The sequence below is a fragment of the Ictalurus punctatus genome, chromosome 25, assembly GCF_001660625.3.
Source record: "Ictalurus punctatus breed USDA103 chromosome 25, Coco_2.0, whole genome shotgun sequence".
Taxonomy (NCBI): domain Eukaryota; kingdom Metazoa; phylum Chordata; class Actinopteri; order Siluriformes; family Ictaluridae; genus Ictalurus; species Ictalurus punctatus.
In genome coordinates this window covers 3,011,451-3,038,547 of record NC_030440.2, presented here as the reverse complement: position 1 = coordinate 3,038,547, position 27,097 = coordinate 3,011,451, and the positions used below count along the sequence as shown (strand labels likewise).

Sequence of the window (27,097 nt, the reverse complement as noted above, 5' to 3'; positions counted from 1 at the left end):
CTAAAAACATTTCAGAAAGTAAGTTAGTGCCTCCAGAGAGCCTTGTCATACCTCATGGATCTATTAACGATGTAGCTCAATACAGGTTTTCTGCACTGGGCTGTTGTATTTATTGCAAAACCCAGGAGAGTTGCGTGCTTTTTAAATCACAGCAGGAAGCAAAAAGTTTCACTAGATAGCACCAGGCACTTCTTAAGTTTTCAGCTAAAATATGCTGCAGTGAACTCCAGACAAATGAGCTGATTCTTCCAAAAATGTTGTGAAAATTTTAGACATGCACAGTAAAACCGGATAAGTTCATTTAACTAAAAAAAAAAAACCCTCAAAAATAGAGGAAACTAATTACCTAAATTTTTTTTACGTTGATGAATCAATTTCTTTCAGCCAAAAACACTTAAATATAACAAGTTTGAGTGAAATTTTTGTTATATTTAAGTGTATTTGGCTTGAAGAAACTGATTTATCAACTTAAAAATTTTGAGGTAATTAGTTTCCTCAATTTTTTTTTTAATTAAATGAATTTATCTGGTTTAACAGTGTGGATGTACAGTTAAAATGTAGACATACCTTTTAAATTCCAGAATAAAGTAAACTCATTACTGATCTGCACATGGTGGGAGGAAAAAATGTCTAATATATACAGCGTTGCATTTTAATCATGTATTGCATTCCTATTTTTATATAATACTGCTATTTTCACCATTTACCATTATCCATCCATCCATCCATCTTCTATACCACTTATCCTTTTCAGGGTCACGGGGGAAACCTGGAGCCTATCCCAGGGAGCATTGGGCACAAGGTGGGGCACACTCACATACACACTCACACACCCATTCATACACTACGGACACTTTGGACATGCCAATCAGCCTACGATGCATGTCTTTGGACTGGGGGAGGAAACCGGAGTACCCGGAGGAAACCCCCGCAGCACGGGGAGAACAGGCAAACTCCGCACACACAGGACCACGGTGGGAATCGAACCCCCGACCCTGGAGGTGTGAGGTGAACGTGCTAACCACCATGCGCCCCATTTACCATTATTTCTTTTATTATTATTTTTACTACCACAGCTGCCACTGCTATTACTACCCTTCCTTTGAGCTACAAAATATCCTCTTCTGAACACATTTTGAAGAGAAAAAATAACTCTGCAATCCTAAAGCATGTGAAAAGTAGGTGGTAGTGGGGTTCTGAGTAGACCAGCTGATTACTCTGTCCATGTTCCTATGGAGTTGGAGAAGAGAAATTAGATAGAGCTGAAAGGAGGTTTGAAGGGCATGCCGTTCCTTCATAAAGCCCTCGCATGACTTCCACTGGCCACTGGTCAAGGGCAACTAGGGAATCTCTATCCCCTTCACATAGGAGTACCCCTTCTATGTCAAGAGCAATCAAATCACCCCCATCAGCCTTGTTCACCTCTTCACAAAGTGTGACTTTAATTGGATACCTGCAGCTAGGCATGCTATATATATATATATATATATATATATATATATATATATATATATATATATATATATATATATATATATATATATATATATATATATATATATATATATTACAGAAAACTACAGTATATGAGTGATTATTACTTTTTTTGGTTTGTTAAATAACACCACTTTTAAAACCCATTCATGATTAGGCTTAGATTATGTGGTGCATCTGCCAAGTCCCAGTGAATGGTAATTCAACAAGAATTATAGCTGGCACTATTGTCAGAGCTGCTGTTAAGGAAAATTAATCAACACCTTTGACCAATCAGATTTGAGAACTTAACAGTGCTTTGATATAACCATGATTTATTACTTACATTCCACTATTTTTAACTTCTTTTTATTTTTTACACATCCAATGTAATGGATGTGCACAAATATAATAATACATGCATGAATCATGGATTAAATGCCATTCAAAGGCTGAAAGTAACAAAGCATGCAAACACAGATCATTATAGGTAAAGGTATGCTGATAATGTCCTAGGCATAGAGTGTAAAAACATGGTATTGATGTCTGAAGACTTGTACAATTAGTTGAATGCAGCTGTAATGCTCCTTGTGTTTTGTTTCACCTTTTGACCCTTGAAGAAGTATCTTTGGTGATTGGATCAGAGAATGTGTTTATAATTATACACTCCTTTAATCAGTTAGTTGTAGGATCTCATGACCTCAGTATATCCATATAGCCTCAGTATAACTGCCCTGAATCACAATAGTGTCTTGCATGCAATTAAAGATTTACAATTAAAGAATGTAAAGGAGATTCACTCATTATATAAAGCAATTGTCGGGAGGCTCACACAGAAGTTAGTTATATCTATTTATTGATCTTGTCTTGCTCAGTAGTGTAAGGTCTCACTACTGTGATGAAGAAATTATGTTCCTGGTTTCTAAGCACCACATATTACCTTCCTTATTGACCACTCACTTCGTTTATGCTTGAAATTAAGTGGTTATATTGTAAAATGGAAATGATTCTATGTTATTTTGACAACACAATAGGTAGCTCAACCCATTGTAGACAGTGAACTATTTTTGCAGAGCTTAATTCTAAATGCAGAAGTCAAGAAAAAGCTTGTTTTCATCTGAGTTTAATCTCGTTTTGTTTGTTTGTTTGTTTTTTTGTCAATACTGTCAAACACGATTGAAATACATGCCTCACATGCAATTCAGTACCCAACATTTGAGAGAACATACATACTGAAATGTGCAATTTCAACTTTCATGACACTATTTCTCCATGTTCAGACCCATTTTGGTTGTGTTTTGAGATGTATTCATCTCACGGCCATGATGTTGCATCGTGAATTATATATCAGCTCTTGGATGAGAGTGAAAACAACCTTATGGTAAGAATACAAATGCACAGGCAGAAGCCTTATCTCTAGATAATCCACAATCATGCACATTCAGAGTTGAAATATTTCCAGCGTTACTGTAAACTTGTCCAACAATTTGAGGCCATACTATAAGGGTCCGACACAACAAGGGAAAGCAAGACATGTAGATAAAATATATAGAAATGTTGAAACTGCTGGACAAAATATCGCGATTGAAAAAATAATTTTTTTTCAGTGGTGCAATTGGATAAATTTAAGCAGGAGGAAGAAAATATGCCAGTGATAATATAAAGCAGAACTTCTCAAAGTCGCAGCCAGGGAGCCATTTAACTGCAAATCAATTTCACGGATTCACTCAGCTCATTTATTTTATGAATTTAATCCAACTAATCAAATATTAGGCACATTGAACAATATTCTGGAGCTTTTTATTCCTGAACTTGGTTTTGAGTTATTGAGGATTAAATTAAACACCCTGAGGTCCAGTGATCTGGGATGTGATCTCTACCACTGTAACAAAATTATATAATAATAATAATAATAATAATAATAATAATAATAATAATAATAATAATAAAATCGCTACAGTGCCCTGCACTAATATTGGCACCCTTGGTAAATATGAGCAAAGAAGGCTGTAAAAATTGTCCTTACTGTTTAACCTTTTGAGCTTTTGTTAAAAAAAAAAATTCAAAAATACCCTGATCTCATGGATATCAAAAAATTGCAAACAAAACACAGGTTTATCAAAAAAATTATCTTTGTTAAATATATGTTTGTAACAGTTATCGGAACCTTTTTAGTCAATACTTTGATGTATTTTTTGGATCATTGCCCTGCTGGAAGATCCAACAACGGCCCATATGAATCTTTCTGACAGAGGCAGTCAGGTTTTCATTTAATATCTGTTGATATTTGAGTCCATGATGCCATGTGTCCTAACAAAATGTCCAGGTCCTCTGGCAGAAAAACAGCCTCAAAACATTAAAGATCCACCACCATATTTAACCGTGGGCATGAGGTACTTTTCCATATGGCTACCTCTCTGTGTGCTCCAAAACCACCTCTGAGGTTTATTGACAAAAAGATGTATATTGGTTTCATCTGGCCATAGAACCTGATCCCATTTGAAGTTCCAGTAGTGTCTGGCAAACGGAAGACACTCGAGATTGTTTTTGGATGAGAGTAGAGGCTTTTTTCTTGAAACCCTTCCAAACAGCTTGTGGTGATGTAGGTGACTTCGGATTGTAGTTTTGGAGACTTTCTGACCCCAAGACGCAACTAACTTCTGCAATTCTCCAGCTGTGATCCTTGGAGACTTTTTGGCCACTCAAAACGTCCTCTTCACAGTGCTTTGAGACGATATAGACACACGTCCAATTCCAGGTTGATTCATAACATTTCCAGTTGAATGGAACTTCTTAATTATTGCCCTGATGGTGGAAATGTGCACATTCCTCAACTTTATTAAGCTGTTATCTGTTATCTGGCTTTGCTGAAACACACAACTGTGTGTCATCAGCATAACAGTGGAAGCTCATTCCATATTTACAATTTGACCCAGAGGTAGCAAATATAAATAAAAAAGTAGTGGGCCTAAAACAGAACCTTGCGGAACAACAAACTTTACCTCAGTGTGCATAGAGAAGTCACCATTTACATCTATGAACTGAAGACCCGAGCCAGGAGAGGGCCGTTCTCTTAATGCGAACAACATTTTCTAATCTATCAAGGAGAATAGTATGCACAATTGTATCAAAAGCTGCACTAAGGTCAAGCAATGCAAGCAAAGAGACACAACCCTGATCAGAGGCCAGTATAGGTCATTTACCACTTTAACCAGCGCTGTCTCTGTGCTATGATGAAGCCTAAATCCTGACTAATACATTTCATGAATGTTATTCCTATGTAGGTAAGAGCATAGCTGCTGTGCTACAACCTTTTATAAGATCTTGGAGATAAAGGGGAGATTTGATATTGGCCTATAGCTGGACAATTGGCATGGGTCGAGGTCAGGTTTTTTAAATCAGGGGTTTGATAACTGCTAGTTTAAATGATTTAGGCCAGTGCTAGGAGAAGAATTATTATTAAGAATAATAAGAATTGATTATTTTTAGAAGGGGTTTGATTACTTCTGGAATAATGTTTTTCTAGGCCTACTTACAATAAACTAACATTAACTGCACAACAAATTAAAGAAAAAAAGCATCTTACCTAACACAAAATATTCCACAAAGCTGTCATGTCAGTGTCCTCCTCTTCCCTGTGTCCCTTACGTATCCATGAGTGCATAAAATGGCTCGGGATTGAACTCTGTAAGCGGTGGACCCACAATGTTCAAAAACATCAGAGATGATGTGGGGATGCACGCTGCAAGCTACAAATGAGATTCATTTTGGAGAAGCCCTGCTCACGCTCCACTTGTGATTGGTATGGTATTCACAACAGCCAACAACTGTCGCAGTCCTTCTGGATCTTTTTGTGTATTGAGTCCCTGTACTCCCTAAAAGCCCAAATGAGTGTACAAGAGCTGTTAACGCCATTTAATTCCGTGCAGTCAATCTCACTTTCAACGCCATGCGCAGGTTGACAACAATTAGCCTCGAAAGCATTTCTAAAAACCTCCCACAATCAGGCTAGCATTATCACTGCTAGTCGTCGGAACGGTCACCAAACTGCTTCATCACTGACATTCTGCCGCTTGCTCTCTTGCACTCTTGCCTTTTTAGTGCTTTTAATGATAACTGCTTTCTTTTCGCCATGACACACTCTACTATTCATGGTACGTGATTGTAAACTTCACTTCGTGACAACAAATTCAGGTGAACTGAACCGGTAATATAAGATTAGCATTTTTATTGCAGGTTTTTACTTTAGGGGAATGAAAAACTAAAACTATTTGTTTTGATAATGTTGCTGCATGAGACTTTAATCATCCAGCTGCAGAGGTTCTGAATCCACATAAACACATTCCAGAACACAGGTGTGATACATTTCGGAGGTTCTGGATCCTGTTCCGGCAGGATCTGGATCAAATTAAGCTCTGCATAAAACCATTCACAGGACTATGCAGCTGTTACTAGAATATAGGTGAATATTATTAGAGACCACAATGACATACATTGTAGAAAATGAGATGTATGGGATACACTGTATATGAACTTTTTACAACACAAACACTGTTCTGCTTGTGGCTACAGAGGGCAAGATTCAGGACTGCTGAAATGATTGGAAAAGCCAGGAGCCATGAAGTAGAACAGAAGACCAGCATCATTTGTCACACAACTGACAAAGGAATATTCTTCATACGTCTGCCATCAAGCTCGCACTGATAAAGCGCTGTGGCCTCAAGAATAGTACACTCTGTACCCTGAAAAAAGAAAAACTTAAATATTCTAAGCTTGAGGGGTTTTTCATATTAGAACGTGCATGCTAGGTTTTTAATCTATTTTGACATTGATGTCCATAGGGGGAAAATAGTCATCTCTGTTGTCTTTTTCCCACTTTCATTCTGATAACTTTGAAGTACGGGAACATGTTTATACAAATGAACCAGTTCTCCTAGCCCTTAGGAGGTCTGCTAATACCAAACAAATTTCTAAAAAATTATAATAATAATAATAATAATAATTTACCGATTGTGGTGTAAACTTCAAAGGATGCAGGACTGACAATAAAAATGAAACAGCAAAGATCACAGAAACTGTAAGAACAGGTTCATGGAAAGGCTTCAGATAGCTTGTTTTAAAACAGCCATACATAACTTTTGGGGATTGTGGAACTCTTGTAGAAATATGTTATTTCAAGCAAGTTGTATTTAAAAAAAAAAAATATGTAAAGTTAGTTTTGGTCTTTCTGTGCTCCAACATTTTTGCATTTCATATCTCTAGAGTTCTATCTTTGTTTTGTTTGATTTTTGCTTAAAGTGTGATAATAAAAGGCATTTACAGGCATCCCACATGCTTAACCTCCATTTATAATGCCTCTTGTTTGAAATAGGTTTCACAAATCTCTACCTAAGGTTTTGGCATTATGACACATGACATGTGTGTATGCATATGTTGTAAAATTCGCTTTAAATCCAACCTGACAGCTTTGACTCAGAATCACTATTACAAGATTTTCAGGGTGGCTTACACTTTTAGCAGAAAAAATTCACACACTAAAGGCCAAGTACAATTTTATTTACACTGCTTGTGCTGTTCATTCTCAAAATGAGGCTGGAGAACTGGAGGTCATTTGGAAATTTGTCTTTGTAATCCTATGCAAATAAAAAATATACCAAGAAGCTTAGTGGTTAGCATGTTCGCCTCACATCTCCAGGGTCCAGGGTTCGAGTCCCGCCAGGGCCCTGTGTGTGCAGAGTTTGCATGTACTCCCCGTGCTGCGGGGGTTTCCTCCGGGTACTCCGGTTTCCTCCCCCAGTCCAAAGACATGCACAGTAGGCTGATTGGCGTGTCTAAAGTGTCCGTAGTGTATGAATGGGTGTGTCAGTGTGTATGTGATTGTGATCGATTGGCACCCTGTCCAGGGTGTACCCCGCCTTGTGCCCAATGCTCCCTAGGATAGGCTCCAGGTTCCCTGTGACCCTGAAAAGGATTAAGTGGTAGAAGATGAATGGATGGATGGACCAAGAAGACAAATGAGTATAAGTGTCATCTGCAAATCAGGTTTATTGTCAAAATTGACAGACTTTCAGCTGGTTGCAATGAACAAATAAAAAAAAAGCAATTGAAATAGTTAAACACAACAAATGCTTCAAGTAGTTTCCCCCAAATTCAACTGAAAATGCAATAATACTTTCTCAATAATAATTTCTTATAATGATTTCTCCAGTTTCAAAATTATTCAACCCCTTCAAGGCAAGCATCTTTTGTACTGAGAAGAGCACCATTTTGCTGTTATGACATGCTGCAAATGAGATGCAGAGCTTCTGGGAGAGTTCCGGAGGAATCTTATCCCGTTCCTCATGAGTAATGGCGTCCAGTTCAATAATATTCTTGGGTTTGCGTGCTGCAGCCGCCTTCTTCAAATCCCACCAGAGATTTTCTATGGGGTTGAAGTCAGATGACCGTGATGGCCTGTAGAATCTTCCAGGTCTTCTTCTGCAACCAAGCCTTGGTGGAATTTGAGGTATGCTTGGGATCATTGTCCTGTTGGAAGGTCCAATGACACCAAAGCTTCAGCTTCCTCACAGACAGCATGAGGTTTTCTCCTAGGATTTCCTGATACTTCAATGAATCCTTCTTGCCTTCCACATGCTGCAGGTTTCCAGTGCCAGAGGATGCAAAGCAGCCCCAGAGCATCACCAAGCCACCACCATGCTTGACTGTGGACAGAGTGTTCTTTCTTCATTCTTCTTTCTCCAGACATATCTGTCATATCACAACAAACCAGTGACTACATTTCCCATCCTGCACTGCAGCCTACAAACATGGCCACCATGGACTACAATTCCCAGAACACTCACATTCATTCTAATGACGCACACCTGCATCAAATTCACAGCACTCACAACCACAGTATAAAGAGACTGTTTGAACACAATGACTTTGCGAAGTATTGAGTGTCACCACCAGTTCATCAATCTTGTTTCTTGTTTCTCAGTCTTGTTTCTTGCCTTGCCTAGTTTATGCCTGTTTGCAGATTGCCTGCCTCATTGGCTGTTTTTTGACCACGCTATTGTCTCATGATTTGGATTTATCTACCTGTCTCTCTTTAATAAAAGCTCTTATCTGCACTTGCATCCATCCTAACCTTCATTACGTGGATTACTTTACAGAATACTTTGCCTTATCGTGGATGCAGCAGTAAGACGGAGAAAACGCCATGCTAGGGAAACCAAGCAAACCGTTCCAGCTTTGGAATCGATCCAGTTACCCCAGTGGACTGTCATAGATCTCCCTGATCTTTATGATGGGTTTTTTGGCTACCCTGAATATTTTCTTGTTGACTGCCAGTTCTATTTTGCAAGCCTAATGAACCCCAAGCCCGACAAGAAGCAGGGGCTAAGGTTCATGTTGGCCCCCTTTTTTTTGGCCCAGCCCGCAGCATCTAGTGGCCATGGGATCCAGGGGACTTGAGAATGTTACTCAGCTTGTGGGACCATTCATGATGGTGTTCGGGAGTCCAGAATCCAAGGCCGTCCTGGAACATCTTGTTATTTTATTTATTTATTTATTTATTAACCGGAGACCCATGAGGTGGTCTCAGCTGCTGAACTCCAGCCGGGGGTCAACATGGCGACCTTCACCCCAGAGCTCCAGCATGAGATCCATGAGGTGGTCTCATCTACTGAGCTCCAACTAGAGGTCAATGTGGTGACCTCATCTCCAGAGCTCCAACCTGAGAGCCACACAGTGGTCTCAACTGCAGAGCTCCAGCACGAGACCCACAAAGTAGTCCCAGCTCCAGAGCTTCAGTCAGAGGCCAATATAGTGACCTCCTCCCCAGAGCTCCAGCAGGAGACGCACAAGGCGGTCTCATCCCGAGAGCTCCAGCATGAGACCCACAAGGCGGTCTCATCTCCAGAGCACCAGTATAAAGTCAAGTTCCTGTCCGAGGTCGAAGAGACAACCTCTCAAGCCAAGTTCCTGTCCGAGGTCGAAGAGACGACCTCACAAGCCACGTTCCTGACCGAGGTCGAAGAGACAGCCTCCCAAGCCAAGTTCATGTCCAAGGTCAAAGAGATGGCCTCCCAAGACACGTTCCTGTCTGAGGTCGAAGAGGCAACCATCCATGCCGAGTTCCAGTCTGAGATTGACGAGGTGACCTTCCACGCAAAGTTCCAGTCTGAGATCGACGAGGGGACCTCCCACACCAAGTTCCAGTCCAAGGTCGCTGACACGGCCACCCAAGTTCTGCTCATGCCTGAGTCTGTTGACACGACCAACCAAGTTCTCCTCATGCCTGAAACCGATGTCCCGACCAACCAGGTTCTGCTCATGCCTGAAGCTGACATCACGACCAACCAGGTTCAGCTCATGACTGAAACCGACGTCACGACCAACCAGGTTCTGCTCACGCCTTTGTCTGTTGACACGACCAACCCAGTTCTGCTTAAGCCTGAAGCCAACATCACAACCAAACAAGTTCTGCTCATGCTTCAGTCTGTTGACACAGCCAACCAAGTTCAGCCTGCAGAGTCAGTGAAAAATGACACTCAGCCTCCCTGCATGGCTGAGGACGACATGCCGTCTCCGTGCTCCACTGAGGACATTGCTCCACACCAAGGCAAGCCCCCTTCTAATGCTGAGGACACAACTTCCCAAGCCTGGGTCTTGCCTAATGACCCCGGTGAACCAGCCCCAGACCCATGTCTGCTCCTCGGCTCCTTGTTGGACAATGCCTACATTGGAACCTGAAGGGCTGTGTGAACATTTTGCCCCGAGGGCCAGGACTGTCCGTGGAGGGAGTGTATTTTAGCACGGGGGGTGTTCTGTCACATCACAACAAACCAGTGACTACATTTCCCATCCTGCAATGCGGCCTAAAAACATGGCCACCATGGACTACAATTTCCAGAACACTCACATTCATTCTAATCATGCACACTTGCATCAAATTCACAGCACTCACAACCACAGTATAAAGAGACTGTTTGAACACAATGACTTTGCGAAGTATTGAGTGTTATCACTGTACCAAAAGTTTGCGTCTGTACCCTGTTCCTCGTTTTGTTTCATGTTCATTGATCTTGTTTCTGGTTTCTCGTTGTCCTTTCTTGCGTTGCCTAGTTTATGCCTGTTTGCAGATCGCCTGACCCATTGCCTGTTTTTTGACCACACTATTGTCTCATGATTTAGATTTGTCTGCCTGCCTCTCTTTATTAAAAGCTCCTATCTGTACTTGCATCCGTCCTAACCATCATTACATGGATTATGTAACAATATCGCTGATCCATCGTGCCAAAAAGTTCCAGTTTTATTTCCTCGCTCCACAGAACAGAATCCCAAAACTTCTGTGGCTTATTTATATGATTTTGAGCCGACTTTTCTTGTGCTTGTGGGTCAGTAGTGGTGTACATCTTGGACTTCTGGTATGGAAACCTTCTGCATTTAGTACGCGCCGTACTGTGCTCACTGAAACCCCAGTGCCTGTTGCCACGAAGTCTTGCTGCAGGTCTTTTGCAGTCACTTGAGGGTTTTTCACAACCTGCCTTCACAGAAATCTGGATGCAGCTGTTGATAGCTTCCATTTTCTGCCCCGTACAGGTATTTCATATATTTTCTGCCTCAAGCCAATTCAGGTATTTCATGTGTTCCAGCTCACGCACACCTGGTGCAACTAATGAAGCCCTTGTTATCAGTTGCATCAGGTGTGCTTGAGACAACACCTGTTTTGCATGTTTGTGCTGTTGTGAGGGATTCTATTCAGGGGGTTGAATAATTTTGAAACTGGAGAAGTCATTATAAGTTGCATTTTCGGTTGAATTTGGGGAAATCACTTGAAGATTCGTTGTGTTTAACTATTTCAACTGCTTTTGTTTGATTTGTTCATTGCAAAGAGCTGAAAGTCTGTACATTTTGACAGTAAACCTGATTTGCAATGGGGGTTGAATAATTTTGATTGCAACTGTAGATAGATAGATAGATAGATAGAAATTATGTTACAGCAGCATAGAGAATAACAATAAAATTAAAAGCAGAATTGTAGATCTACAAACACAGCAACTCCATAACATTCATATGAACAAAGTCTTCATTAGGTCAGGTTAATTAGCTTTTTCGTAACAAACATTAATCAACCACAAATATGTTCCAAATACAGCACTATGATTGCATATAAACATATTGCATATGCTTCTGCATATTTTGTGGGATCCTGTAAATGAATATGTCAGGCATAGCATAATCCAAAATGTAGGCAATATTTTTGTACCTGTCAATATAATTGGTCCAGAGATGTCACCAAGTCATCCAATAGCCTTTCTTGTTGCTCTTATCAAGTTTCTGATGAAACAAATTGACTTCCTCATTTAGTTTGGGATGAGTCTATCACCAGCTGTCTCCGGCTGCAAAAGTCACAATAACTATTAAGCAGAGGTAAATCACCAAAATGTATCAGCTCAGCCTGTCACTGCATTGTAATTTCCTGTCTTGCCATTGCCAAGAGTGTTGCGGCACCACAGGGTTCTACATAAATCTTGAGGCACATACACATACTGTGAGAGCAAAGCTGGCTAACATCAGAGAAGACTGGCATGCAGACAAGTCACTAACATGCTCTCAGTGGTGCCACCCCCATGCCAGCTTTGTGTTATTGTTTGCGTTCACAGTGTTGCCTGTATTAAGCAGTACTTCTCAGAAAGGACTTCTTATAGCTCACCCAGTGCCAGACCCATATGCTTTGAAGAAACTCTCTACTGGTAGCACACTCGACTCTGCAGAACTTTTATATTTCATCTCAAGCTTTTACAGCTTGTGATATAAAGATTCTTAGCCTCTATTTCAGAAATTGCGTTTTTTTATTTATTTTATTTTACTAAAATTTTCTTTTTCTTATTTATAATACAGGGTATCACCAAAGTCTCCATACATATGGGAAATTAACACTTAAAGTCTTACAAAATAATTATTTCCTACTTTAACATGAAACATGGCAAGCACATCACGCTTGACACTAACTGCGTTTACATGGACAACAATAATCCACTCTTAACCCGATTAAGACCATACTTTGATTAAGGAACTACCATGTAAACAGCAATTTTTACTTACCTTAATCTAATTAAGGTCATATTCGAATTAAGCTCTAATCGAATTAAGACAGGAGGAGTACTCCTGTTTTACTCGCATCATGGACGTGTGTTACAGACATGTAAACACCTTAATCACATTATGAACATCGTGTGAGAGTTTTCACCGCATTTTGCGACAGGACACGATCACACACGGCAGTTTTACGTTTTACGGCGAACAAGAGAGTTCGGCTGCGTCCCAAACCGCGTACTTGCCTACTATAGGCCTGTATTGGGGAAAAATACATGTATCTCTACTACTATATAGACAGTAAGTACACGGTTTGAGATGCAGCCCACGGCTTCAAACAGTCGTCTATTAGCACGTATAGCATGACAAATAATTAACTGCACTTAAAGCGTTCGTAAAAAAATTAAATAAAAACACCCAAAACTGTATATGGTACCATAACCAAGACGAACTCTATGTTGATACGTGAAATTCTGGAGGGAACGTCGGACGGCGTGGTGTGGTGATGTAATGACATGGGCTGTTAATCTAATTATGTTCTATAACATGTAAAACGGGAACATGACAGGAGTATTCTAAAAGCGACTCATCTTAATCAGAGTAAGGTCAATAATTAGATTACTGCTGTTCATGTAAACGTAGTCACTGTTTCCGAACTTATTAACAAATTCAAAAAGACTGGAAATGTTGCAGACCAAACGAGAAGTTGACGTTCCACAAACATCTACTGATGAAGGCACAACCATCGTGGCGCTGCCAGACATAGTCGCCTATATATGGAAACTTTTGAGACATCCTGTAATGTTTCAATTTATTAAAACTATCACTATCAATTTATTTAAACTATAAACACTATTATGCAACACATTTTTACTATCCTTACAATGCACTCACTGTGTTACTCACCTGTTCCCCTACTTGTTCAAGTAACTTCATTTAAGGGTAATGTTTATAAGTTTTCATGACACATACATTAACCCTATATGAAAATTAAATCAACCTAAATAAACGTTTATAATGACTTTTTTTGACAGATGTCAAATGTCAAACATTCATACATGTCAAACATTCATACAAGTTTCACAGTTTACCCATGAGTCCCTTTTTTTTTTTTTTTTTTTTTTGCCTCTATTGTGGTCGCACACAAAGCATACCAAAAAAAAAAAAAAAAGTTTCACAAAATACTGGCATTTTGCAGTGTCATCACAGCAACACTGGGCTCAGTGACCTTTTCAGCTCCACCCAGCATGACTAGTCAATTCTGCTCATTGAGTTAAAGCAGACTACTTCTGTGGCCCTGATCTACAATTCCCTCCTCTTTGGTTCTAATTTCATGGACTCCAAGATCTTCTCTTGGGTAGAAAAAAAAAAATCTGCCGCATAACATGACAACAGAAGACAATTAAAGCAAGACAAAGAGTGTAGTTCAAACTGTGCCTATACACACACAAGTGCTCGTTAACATGAATGAGGATCAGTTGCAGGTGGTCATGTGACAGTGATGCAGAGGTGCAGTGGCTGCTTGGAAGTGCCATAGCAAAAACCTTGAATATTCCTGTCAGTACAATAATAATAATAATAATAATAATAATAATAATAATAATAATAATAATCATCATCATCATCATCGTCATCATCATCATCATCATCATCATCATCATCATCATAATAATAATAATAATAATAATAATAATAATAATAATAATAATAATAATAATAATATGCAGGTGAAAAGTTCATGCAAACACAACTAATTGTCCTCAGACAATGCACAATGCAAGATTTCACTATGCACTGTCATGTAAGAGAGAAGCCAGCAGTCATTTGAAAAGAGCTGGATGTCCTGAAAGCAGCAGGATCACCAATTACCCAGAAAACAATACTCAGTGAACTGCACCAAAAAACATATTCGTTCCTACACCCCAGGCAAAGCAGAAGTATAGAGATGCACATCTAAAATTTGCACATGAGCAATTAGACAAATCCGAACTCTTTTGGAACAAATAGACCTCTATAATTCAGTGTATTTGCACGACCAAGACAATCTCCGGAATTTATTTTTTGGAGGATTTTAGAATTGCGAGTCCATCAGAAGAAACCTTGTAATCTTGGTTAATGGGAAACAATTTGTCACGAAGAATGGGACAGAATTGAACCACAATGCTGTAAAAATCGATTTGCTTCTAACTGTAGATGACTTCAAGCTGTGATTGCCAACAGTGGTTTTTACAACAAAGTACTAATGTTGTTGATTTGTGGTGTCTAAATACTTTAATCCCTATCAACTTTGGGTATTTAAACATATCGTTGTTTAAGCTTATGAACACATACTTTTTCGTTCATATTTCTAAATACAAAGTCAAAAAACTGCACTGTGTATGTGTGTAAATTTGAAGTAGATATATGCACTGGAAGTATACAAAACGATGGTGTCCGAATACTTATTTGCCCCATCTTCTCCAGTGGTTACTGTACAAGCACACCTGGTAAGAGGACCCTTTTTTTTTTTTTTAGAGAGGGCCTTCATCCTGATGTCATGGCCAACTGGGAGTGATTGTTAGTGAGAACAATTCAAAATATCAAAACATGGGTTTAAAAACTTGGCGTGCCAGAGAGTGGTTGTATCAATGTCCCTTTTGTGTGTTCAAATCAGCCCAGCAAGTAGAGGCCAAGAGGAGAGTAATCCCATAAAACCCAGAGGCCAGAGTTGGGCATTTCCTACTGTAATTGCAAGCCCAGACCTCTCGTGTCTCCCATGTTCCTGGCTGCACCCGTTCCTTCTCTAACCTAGGTCTGACAGCTCATGAAAATCCTACACAGGCACTTGCCTGGTCATCAGAAACCCTGAGTTTCCCATCAAATACAATCCCAAGCATCAGTGTCAGTCCCTCAGTTTTTCCCCAGCAGTAATCCCCCAATCTCCAGGATTTTCCTGGCATCATTCCCTGAGTTTCCCCCAGCACCAGCTCCAGTCTCCACAATTTCCCTGTCATCAGCTAGAGCCTGTGAGTTTTAACAAGCATCAGGCCCAGGGTTATCCTCAGCATCAGCCCAGTCCTTGAGTTTTCCAAAGCATCAGCCCTGGAATAAATTTGAGTGAAATGAAGATTGACCCATGGTACTCTCATAAGTCCTATCTGTTGCTCACACATTTAGTATCTTTGAAACCGTATTCAATTCTGTGAGACGAAGCAGAACAGCAGATTTTCAAATCTGCACAAAAATCCCTTTACTGAAACATTTGACTAAATCTGAATTTATCTCAATTCATCAATATATAATCATGAAATCGTTTGAAACACTAAAAGAAAATCCTCTTATATTTAATCTAAATTAACACAGATAAGATGATCATCAGTTAGCTCACCAGCCAGAGGCCTATCATTAGGCAAATTCTCTGATCTGCGATGAAAACAGATGTAATGGCACTCATACAGCAATAGGCTGGCACCTAAGCACACCTCTGATGGTCCTCCAATGAGCTGCTATTCATCATGAGTGGATGGCGCAAGTGACCAGCAAGAATTTGTTGATTTGATGATATGAAACATATGAGGATTGTATTTTCCACCTTTCCGCATAGAAAATTGCATATTTATTATTGAACAAGGACAAAATACCCCCCCCCCCCCCCCCCCCCCCTTTATTTTGACACTGAATTTGCTCTGGCTGTAACTTGTAGGATCAATCCTAATGTGTAGCTATGCATACACATTACCTTGAAAATTGCTTGGTGGATTCTGGGCACAAATGACTCTAGATCCATTATTTGTGACAATTGTCTGTGGGCCTTTGACAGACATTTTGCATGGTATATGGATTAGCCTTGATTGACAGTGCACACTGTTCAGAGGGGCATTGCGATGCATTAGCATTCACTGACATTTTCCCATGTGTTTAGGATACAGAAGCTGGCATGTAAACGGAACGCCATCACCAGCCACAGCAAGGAAACGGGGACAAAACGCAATACAAAATGACGTTGTACACTGGCTCGTCTACCAGAAGTGCATTTTAATTGGGAACTAGAGGTCAGTATTAGATCAGCTTAAACGGAAATTGATCGAGATAAGAGAGAAGGGTGTGAAGAGGTGACTGAGAGACTTTAAAGTTTAAGGAGGGTAGTTGCTATAACTGATAACTACTCACACTGTATACAAACTTAACCATGAAAGTTGAGTCAAAAGCAAAAGGACCTTGGATCTAAGAACAAACTTCAAATAATCTCTATTAGATTTAATCTCTTGCACAAAAGGTGCATAGACATACAAAAATATCATGCAATAAAAAACCACACAATATTGCATGTAAGCCTGGAAATACTGGGTTTAGTGTTTTGATATAACAGTGCTCCAAAAAGGAGATCAGAAAGAACTAGTAGCCTCTATTTTCATGCTTACCTGCACAGATTTGTAGTGTCTCATATTGATTATTAAAATTCTTTAAAATGCAAATGAAGTTTAAAAGTACACAGGCATACACACCTCAAGGTGTCTGGAGGCAGAAAGATCCTATGGAACAAACAAACAAAACAATCACATGGTTTCTTGAGGCTTTGCAGAAAGAAAAAAAAAAACTATTTGAGGTTTATGAGGACATGGTTTGGCAATGTTTGTGTAGAAGAACTCGAGTGTCCTGCACACAGCCCTGACTTCAACCTAACACCTTTGGGATGAACTGGAACACCAAGTGCACCCCAGGTCTCCTCATCCAACCTCAGTGTCTGATCTCACTTATACTCTTCCGGCTGTAATGAGCACAAATCCCCCAAGCCAAGCCTTCTCAGAAGATTGGAGTATTATAACAGCAAAGGGGGACTAAAGCTGGAATGGGACAACAAGGACGAGTGCTATGGTCAGGTGCCCACGTACTTTTGGCCATGGAGTGTATACCTGGTCCCTTTGCTCATTCATGCAATTGTTCATCCAGCCAATCATGTGACAGCAGAGCAGTGCATAAAATCATTCATATGCATGTCAAGAGCTTCAGTTAATGTTCATATCAAACACTGGATAATGGTGCAGGTGTAAAGGTGTTTCTATTTAAATGGCCAGAGTGTATATATATATATATATATATATATATATATATATATATATATATATATATATATATATATATATAAGCAATCTTGATTTTCTTTTGTAATCTTTTCACACGGACTTAAACTGCAGTTGCAAAATGTCTATTCGGAATTAAAGATCTAATCTCACAGCTTTTAAGCAATTATAAAGCAATGCTTTTCTAAAACCCCAAGATGCTTATGTTTTTCTCCAGTGAGAACTGATATTTGCCTTAAACCATTAGCACTTCAGTGTTTCACCAGCGTGAGTCCATATAACACCAGTAGCACCCAATATACGGGCTGTTTCTCACCTGAACAGACATGGTGCATATCTGTGAAAAGATGGAGCCATGTAACAAATATCACTGAGCCACAGGGACTTGCAGCTCATCACCACACAGAGGAGGATTAAAAAAGTCTGTAGCAAAGTAGCTTTTTCTGAAAAACAGTGTCTAGGACAAAAATGGTACAGTAACCTGAAGAGAATATGATCTGGTGTCTGGTGTTAAACAGGTAAGCACTGACATGGTGCAGTGTTACAGTGAGTTGACTTACATATTCATATATTACAATGACTTATTAGTTTGCATATAAATAGTGAACAAAGCAGTTATTTGGCAACATTATCAGCTAACTAGTGTATAATTTATCTAATTAAATTAAAACTCATATTCTTACTTTATATTGTTATCTGGTTATCTTTAATTCTGGGAAACTATATGACCCTTAATATAAAGTACTACCCATATTTTAATTATTTGAGACATTTCCCTATTAAAACTAAATCTATATAAAATATCATTTTCATGTCTTCTATAATACACAAAACATTCATTCATTCCTTTTCTGTACCGCTGATCCAAACAGGGTCATGGAGAGCCTGGAGCCTATCCCAGGGGACTCAGGGCACAAGGCGTGGGACACGCTGGATGGCGGGGGACGGACAATTTAGAGAAGCCAATCAACCTACAATATATGTATTTTGGCTGGGGGAGGAAACCCCAAAAGCACAGGGAGAAAATGCAAACTATGTGCACACAGTGCAGAGGTGGAACTCGAACCCCCAACCCTAGAAGTGCGAGGCAAACATGCTAACCGCTAACCGCTAACCAATTCAATTCAATTTCAGTTTTATTTGTGTAGCGCTTTTAACAATGGTCATTGTCTAAAAGCAGCTTTACAGAAACATATAGACACAGGATACAGATTTTAAGTGTGTGAATTTATCCCTAATAAGTGAGCCGGTGGTGACGATAGCGAGGAAGAACTCCCTAAGATGATATGAGGAAGAAACCTTGTGAGGAACCAGACTCAGAAGGGAACCCGTCCTCATCTGGCCCCTACACAAAGCATGTCTGGATTTTTATTTATTTATTTATTTATTTGTATAACTGAATTCAACTATCTTGGCACTTAGCATCTTATCTTTCTCTATACAACAGCACTGGTAAATTGCTGTGGTGTAAGAGGAATAATACACATCAGGATGTGCTGTTACTGGAAAATAATCCACCTCAGGGTGGTAACAACCCTTCACTTTTAACAACACACCGCACATTTTCAAGACGTGTGTAAGTAATAAAACAAGACTGGATGTGCTGTTATAGGAAAACAATCAACTTCTGGTGTTCTCCGCACATCCTGAAGTGTTTTCATTTCTCAAATTTGTCTTGTGTCTCATTTCAAGAATTAGCCTGCACATATCCAGAAACAACAGTTATTATGGGTAAGCACTACAATTTAAGAGAGGAAAATAAGCTCATTAAGCAAAACACTAATAAGCGGTTGCCAAGTAACTGCTGAATGCACTACTTAAATGCACACTTATTACTTATGAATTAATTGCCCGATTCTGACCCACTACACTAAAGTGTTACCATTACAAACAGCATCAATAAACACATACATGTATAAGCTTCTGACGTGCATCTACGCAAAGCCTTCAGTACAAACAAAAAACTTTTCTTTTTTTTTCTGTGAAAGAACATTTTTCAAACGCTGATTTAAAATACCTGCTTTTTTTTATTATTATTGTTTTATCATTAGTTGTAGGGATGGCACAAAGAATCAGTAATAAATCCAAAAATAAAAAATAAAAATACAGTGAAAGGAAGCCTAAACAGAGCACAAAGCAGAGTACAATGATGGTATGTCAGTACAGGAAGTTGGCCTGGAGTCAATACACTCTGAAACTTTTCATTTAGTCGCTTGTAATATGTTTGGGGAGAGTACACAAATGGAGGCAATAGAGGACCAGGGCACACTATCAGTATTAATAGCTGTGAATTAGCATTATTTGCCTAGGCGTGAGCCACAGAATTTAAATAATATTATTTTAAAAGCCCTTCTGTTGATGGCAGATATTTAAGCTATGAAAACAACTTGGTATCATTAGGTGAAGTACTGAGATACACACAGTGCTTTATAGCCAGGTGTTTAAGGGGAAAACATGCTAATTTACAAAGTGTTATAATGTTATTTTATCTGTGCTGAGAGATAAATCAGTGAACATTTTGGATATTATCTAAATAGCTATCATTTAAACATCAATAATACGAGGAGGCAATTTTAAGAACATTTCAACTTTGACGCGATGCCAAATCTGTGAATCTGAAACGGATTTTGAAGTGTTTTTAAATGGGATTGTGGAAGCAGCATTAAGGTAACAGGTTTCTGGACCACTATCTTGGCTCAGATTTGAGACTGGGGTTCTACAAGAAATAACGAATCCATATCTTGGCTAGCTCCGCCTTCCATATGCCCTGGCTTTAACACTCAATGAGATTGAAATGGCCCTTAACATTTTTTTTTTCTTCTTTTTCCCTCTATGAATTTTGACATTGGAAACAACTGGACTTTTATTCATAACATGAAACCATTTGTTATTTTTATTTTATTATTTTTTTTTACATGTATTTGTACACATATATACAACAAACACAAGAACAAATAGGAAGCAGACATTATTAAACTCTTTAATTATTATACGTGTGCATGGATTATGTAAAGGAAAGGCCATGTAGGAACGGTGTTGATATAATTAATACAAATAAAACGAGCAGAGGAGTCACACGTTGCCAAAATACCGCTGAAATAATGAGAGGTAAGAATATCATTTAATAATAATAATAATGATAATAATAATATGACTATATAATTATATATTGAGGTAAGACCAATTACTAAATTCATTTCAGTTTGTAAGTTCACACAACTGTCTATTATTTGTAATATGTGTCTGACAACTTTAGGTTGTCTTGCTCTAACAATAGCCTTTAATGGTTATGTTATTGGGGTGTAATTTGGTCAGTTGGCGCTTGTACATTTTGAATTATTCTTATCTGATGCTAAAAATAAATAATGCTTGGAATAACACTGCAAACTGACCTGAGCTCTATAATGGCCTGTATAGGCCATCAACTAAATGTTTTAGCTTAATAGTATTCTTAGACCCTGACCTATTTGTACTAGTATGAGGACATTTTTTTTTTGTTTTTATGGAGACTACAGAACACTTCCATACGTTGCTCTGGATAAGGGTGTTCGCCGAATTCTGTAAATGTAAATGAAAGCAGTATTCATATGTCCTGTAATGACTGTCAGTCATTGTGCTCTGGTTTGGTCACATCGTCAACATGTATTGTATCTGGTTCCTAGCACACCTATTTTACACTGCATATACCAGGACATCTATGTGACCTACACTGACAAAACCAAGACTATGAAGGTCTCGAATGATATCAGTACGTTTTGTCCAGTACTTTGCTTCTGCGTTCAAATTCTCCCTAACTTATGACCGAAGATGAAAGCCAAGATGGAAGGTTTAGAACAGCCTTCTTTCAAGACATACTGATGACCGAATACTAGTGATATTTTGAATGTTTTTTTTTTTTTAATAAAAAGGTTTCTTCTGGTAAGACAAGAGGAAATTCAAATAGAAAAATTACATCCGCAAATTTCATATTCTTGGCTTTGCGAATAGAAAGTCACATACATGAATTAAAACTGCCTTTTAATGTGGAACCTTAAATATTGTGCTTCCTGTATTCATACATAAACATTTCATATAAACCTTGATTAACAGAGCTTCTTTACATATACAGGTTTGTTTACATTTACCAAACCAACTTATTCAATATGTTTCCAACCATTTGGATATTTCAGCGATGCAAGGGAGACAACAAGAATTAAAGAAAGCGAAAAAGTCATAACAGCTTTAACATAAAAATTAAGAAACAAGACACACCTCCTCAAAACATTATTCATAACCAACAATATACGTAAATGTTCTTTTCTTTCTTTCATTGGTTTTTTTTTGTTTGTTTTTTTTTTTTTTTTTTTTTTTTTTTTAGAATATGTTTTTAAAAACCAGCTGGTTACGGTTACTTTCAGGTAAATTTCTTCCACAGTTTATTTTCACAGTTTGTGTAAAATCAGAGAAACATTCTCGCTAGTGTAATAAAATATTTTGTTATTAATATCATCTTTTTTTTTTTTTTCTTTCAGAATGCACACTGTTCAATATAAATGGCAGAGGTGTGGGTAGGGATAGTAGGCCTTGCCCTGTGCAGGCTCTGCCACTTGCTTTCACCTCCATGGTGTTGTTTTTATCTCTTACTGTTCTAAGGCCCACTTGATGGGAGTCTGTATTAAGCAGTGACATGGCAGGTAGACTATGTCTCCATGTACCTTTCCAACCAACAGCGCAGTATCCTGCCAGTTCTGAAGACAGCACAACAGCTATGTGACACTGAGTGCAGTCAAAGACGTTTCTGCTCTTACGGTAGAGAACATAGCTAGCTGTGTTTAATCTGCAAATTACACGCATGTCTTTGTGCTGACTTCTGGAACCATCTTCCACCTCCACCACCATTCAAATCAGCACTTGAAGGAGCAAAATAATCGTACAAAATAGCCCAACGGTGACGTTAGAAATATTTACGTTACACGTTTGGTGTTAATGGCCAGGCTCGCAATTCTGCTCATAATCGGAAGGCACTTTGTATTTCATGGCAAAAAGTGGCTCCAAAGTTGTTAATGTTCTTGCCAAAGAGAAAAGAGGAGCAATTTTCTTAACTTGTTCTTGTATTCCTCCATGGCCTTCCACCTCAGGCTTCTGCACTTCTTCTCTTCTGCTCTCCTTCATCAGGTGCTAATTAGCTCCTTTGGCCTGGTCTCCTACCCCTGGCCTGCCACTAGGGGATGTGAGCACAGTGTTGGAAATCAAAACAGGCCACTATCCAGGTTGGGATATAAAGCAGATATGAGTATTTCTTTTTTGCCATAGTTTTTCATATGTGTTCTAAAGCACCAAGCCAAAAGAAAGTTAAATCATGTGTGTGTCAGGGCCGGATGTGGAGAAAAAAAAGCTAATAAGATCGGAATATATAATGAAGGACAGGAAGGATGAGACACTGAAAGGTGTTCATAGTAAAGAGCTGGTGGAGACTGCCATCACCCGTCATTTCCCCACCTTTATAATGAGTTTTTTTTTTTTATTCTGTTTTTTTTTTTAACTGCCAGCTGGCAAAGTTGTCCTTGTGCTTTACAAACTGTCCTCAGATCTGCGTAGGAGCCCTTCACATGAGCCCTGCCTCATGCTACTCCATCAGTAAGCTGCTCTCATCCAAGTCCTTGGGAGCAAAATAGTTTGCAGATTGTTTTCAGTAGATATATCAAATCCTTATTACTTTTTTTTGTGTACATTTTTTTTTCTCCATTTTTCATGATTTTATGTCTGATAATCCATATTGAGACAGTGCTGTTTCCCTCTTAGTCATCTGAAAAAGTGAATCTTTGGTGATTATATTGAGTGTACGGGATCGCGGCCTCAGACAGCGCCACCAGTCTCCACCCAGCGAGGTGGTCACCTAAGACCTTGAAACAGTGTGAAAGCCAGGGCGGGGCATAACGGCCATATATGTGTCACTTGGAATGGAGCCTTCGATCTGATATCTGACGACAAGAGAAGGAAGGGGGTAGAAGGAAGAGACCAACACACAGACAGCGATTTAGATTTTGATCAAATAAATAAGGACTGAAATAAATATTTCTTGTTGGGAACAATTTCAGAGTTGTGAACTACTAAAACACATTTTTAGACATCTTCATGAAACATTCCTTATGAAAACATTTCCAGCCAATCACGAGATAAAGATTCCTACTTCCAGGAAAGACAGAAATACTCTATTCTGGTTCATCTGGTTCCGGGAAAAAAAATAATATATTTTTAGAAAAGAAAAGCCAAGTTGAGAAGAACAAAATCTTTATTTCCCTTTCAACAGCTTAATCAATTCCAGACCATTACTTTGTCTTGCTTTCTACTTTTTGCTCTCTGCTTGTCTGCAAGTGCAATTACAGACCTCCAACAGGTACAACTAATTCTAGCACTCACACTCACACACTAATGTAATTAGGAGCCTTTTCTAAAGCAGCATCTTTTTAATACATACGATTGGATGGAGGGTCAGGACACTCCCCCTCTTCTAGAGTGACATCATCAATGGCAATGTCCCCCTCGATCCCTGGACCTCGTATGCCTTCAAAGATCACCTGTGTAAAAGCAAACAACAAGATGCAGCAAAATTATATACCGCATAAACTAATATGAGATGTAGAATTATAAAATAATTATTTGGTTTAAATTAGTGACGCAGCTATACAGGTCCTGATAAAAATATGCTCCGATACCAACATCTGATATCATGTGACGCTATCTACAGCAAGCTATATATTTGTTCTCATGCTAATGAACAGATGACATAAAATGACAACAATCTGGACATTGTTTTTCAATGTATTTTGTTATAAATGGTGTCATCAAATCATCTCAGTAGGAGGAACTATAGCACCTTCCTATACAATACAAGTAACCTGATAGCCTAAGAACAAACCTAGCCGCCTAATGCATGAACACAACGTGTGAGCTTTATATGGGCACCGGTTAAACCAGGAAAACATATACAGAGCTAAACAAAATACACATGACTTCCATGATTGCTTAATACGAAGCAGGTTATTTCAGTATCAGTATAAATGAGCACCAAAAAGCTGTAATAATTCTCAGTCTGGGAAAAAAAAAAAAAAAAGGCAAAAAATTTATCCAAAGTCATACACAGCACCATATTGTATTGGTTGTACTCAATCCTTCATCTGCTAGTCACCAATGCATTAACATGGAAGCTAGCAATATCAATAGAAACTAGCAGCTATTATTTGACTTCTAATATTCGCCAGAGTCATCTCTGGTGGTTTTGACTATATTATCATGAAACTCAAACCACTGTAAGGTGCATTTGCACTATGTTCATTTCTTTCTCATTTTATATAGAAATGTTAGGGACATCCGTGTTATTAAAGCCAAGTGTAATTTTCACTGCCAAATAACCAGTCATCTCAAAGAAAAAAATGGCTTGAAATATGACCTACCTCCAAAATAAATAAATCCAGACATTACTGTGCAACCTATGTCCATAAAAACCTTTCCACAGGCTCTGTTAGAATGATGTTCACACTGAAATTATGAATGTTAAAAATTAAACCAATTTTAATGTGGTTATTATATCAACAGAAGTGACAGCTACTCAGAGCTTATGAAGCCATAAAGGCAAACAAACCTTTAAATAATGATTACGACTGCAGTCACTTGTGCAAAAATATAACTATACAGTATATCTCACCGGAATCTAAAAGCTTTTTTGTCCCTGCCTTTCTTTGACATTGCTGCCAGGCTGAGTTTACTGTCCCTCTGTGGGATAACATTGCTTTTACAGCTGTTTTTTTTCTGACAGCTTGTAGACCAACAGGATACTGTGACTTGATCGCAAGGATTGCTGAAGTAGCTGCAGCCTGCAGCTGCACTAACGGGCACAATTTGATTAAAGATCAAGGAAAACTATTATAGTACAACCCCAATTCCAAAAAAAAGTTGGGACACTGTGTAAAATGTAAATAAAAACAGAATGCGGTGATTTGCAAATCTCACAAACCCATGTGTTACTCACGATATAACATAGAAAACATATCAAATGTTTAACCTGAGTAAATGTACCATTTTAATTAAAAAAAAAAAAAAAGTCATTTTGAATTCGATGGCCGCAACACATCCCAAAAAATTTGGGACGGGGGCAACAAAAGGCTCAGAAAAGTAAGTGTTACTAATACGAAACAGCTGGAGGTTAATTAGGAACAGGTCAGTGAGATGATTGGGTGTAAAAAGAGGATCTTAGAGAGGCGGCGTCTTTCAGAAGTAAAGATGGTCAGAGGTTCACCAATGTGCGAAAAACTGCGTCGACAATTTGTGGAACAATTTCAGAATAATGCTCCTCAATGTAAAATTACGGAGATTATGTCTAGAGTATCTACAATACATATCATCAAAAGATTCTGAGAATCTGGAGAAATCTCTGTGCGCATGGGACAAAGGTGAAAATCAATACTGCATGGCCGTGATCTCCGGGTCCTCAGGCGGCACTGCATTAAAAACAGGCCTGATTCTGTAATGGAAATCACTGCACGGGCTCAGAAACACCTCCAGAACTCAGTGTCTGTGAACACAGTTCACCGAGCCATCCACAAATGCTGGTTAAAACCTGATTATGCAAAGAAGAAGCCATATGTGAACATGATCCAGAAATGCCGCCGTCTTCTTTGGGCCAAAGCTCATTTAAAATGGACCGAGGTAAAATGGAAAACTGTTCTGTGGTAAGACGAATCGAAATTTTTAATTATTTTTGGAAACCATGGATGCCACATCCTCTAAAGAGGACTAAAGAGGAGAGGGACCGTATGGCTTTGTATCAGCGCTCAGTTCAAAAGCCTACATCTCTGATGTTATTGGGGTGCATTAATGCCTATGGAACAGGCCGTTTGCACATCTGGAAAGGCACCATCAATGCTGAAAAGTATATACAGGTTTTAGAGCAACATCTGCTTCCATCCAGATTCCATCCCATCTTTACTTCTGATAGACTCCGCCTCTCTAAATTACTCTTTTTATACCCAATCATCTTACTGACCTATTCCAAATTAACCTAATTAGTTGCAAAATGTTCCTCCAGCTGTTTCTTTTTAGTAACACTTACTTTCCCAGCCTTTTGTTGCCCCCGTCCCAATGGCCATGAAATTCAAAATGACCTATTTTGTTTTCCTTAAAATGGTACATTTCCTTAGTTTAAACATTTGATATGTTTTTTATGTTCTATTGTGAAGAATGTATGCGTTTATGAGATCACTGAATTTTATTTTATTTTTTATTTTTTTCCATTTTACAGAGCATCCCAACTTTTTTGGAATTGGGGTTGTATTTTTATAATCAGGTTATACATTCATTCTGCTATTTTTGTTTATTGTAATAAATCATGGATGTTAAAGTCAGATGTTTCCAAATAAACAAATGCCAACCAAGAGAGTGTTAAGCATAAAACATGTCATATATAATGAGGCGATATGTGAGCGGTCCAGTTCTTAAAGATGACA

The 27,097-nt window shown here is 38.7% G+C and overlaps 1 protein-coding gene across 1 annotated transcript in view; it reads right to left on the bottom strand.

The window, feature by feature from the left end:
* Positions 1 to 19,628: 19,628 nt before the first annotated feature.
* The window catches only part of LOC108257548 (MAM domain-containing glycosylphosphatidylinositol anchor protein 2), a 204,617-nt gene continuing 197,148 nt past the window's right edge, over positions 19,629 to 27,097 (bottom strand). The window contains exons 16-17 of the mRNA XM_017455417.3: positions 24,073 to 24,172; positions 19,629 to 23,575 (exon numbers count right to left, since the gene is read on the bottom strand). Of these exons, the coding sequence (XP_017310906.1) occupies positions 23,487 to 23,575; positions 24,073 to 24,172 (189 nt within the window). The 3' untranslated portion in view covers positions 19,629 to 23,486. The remainder of the gene's footprint in view (positions 23,576 to 24,072; positions 24,173 to 27,097) is intronic.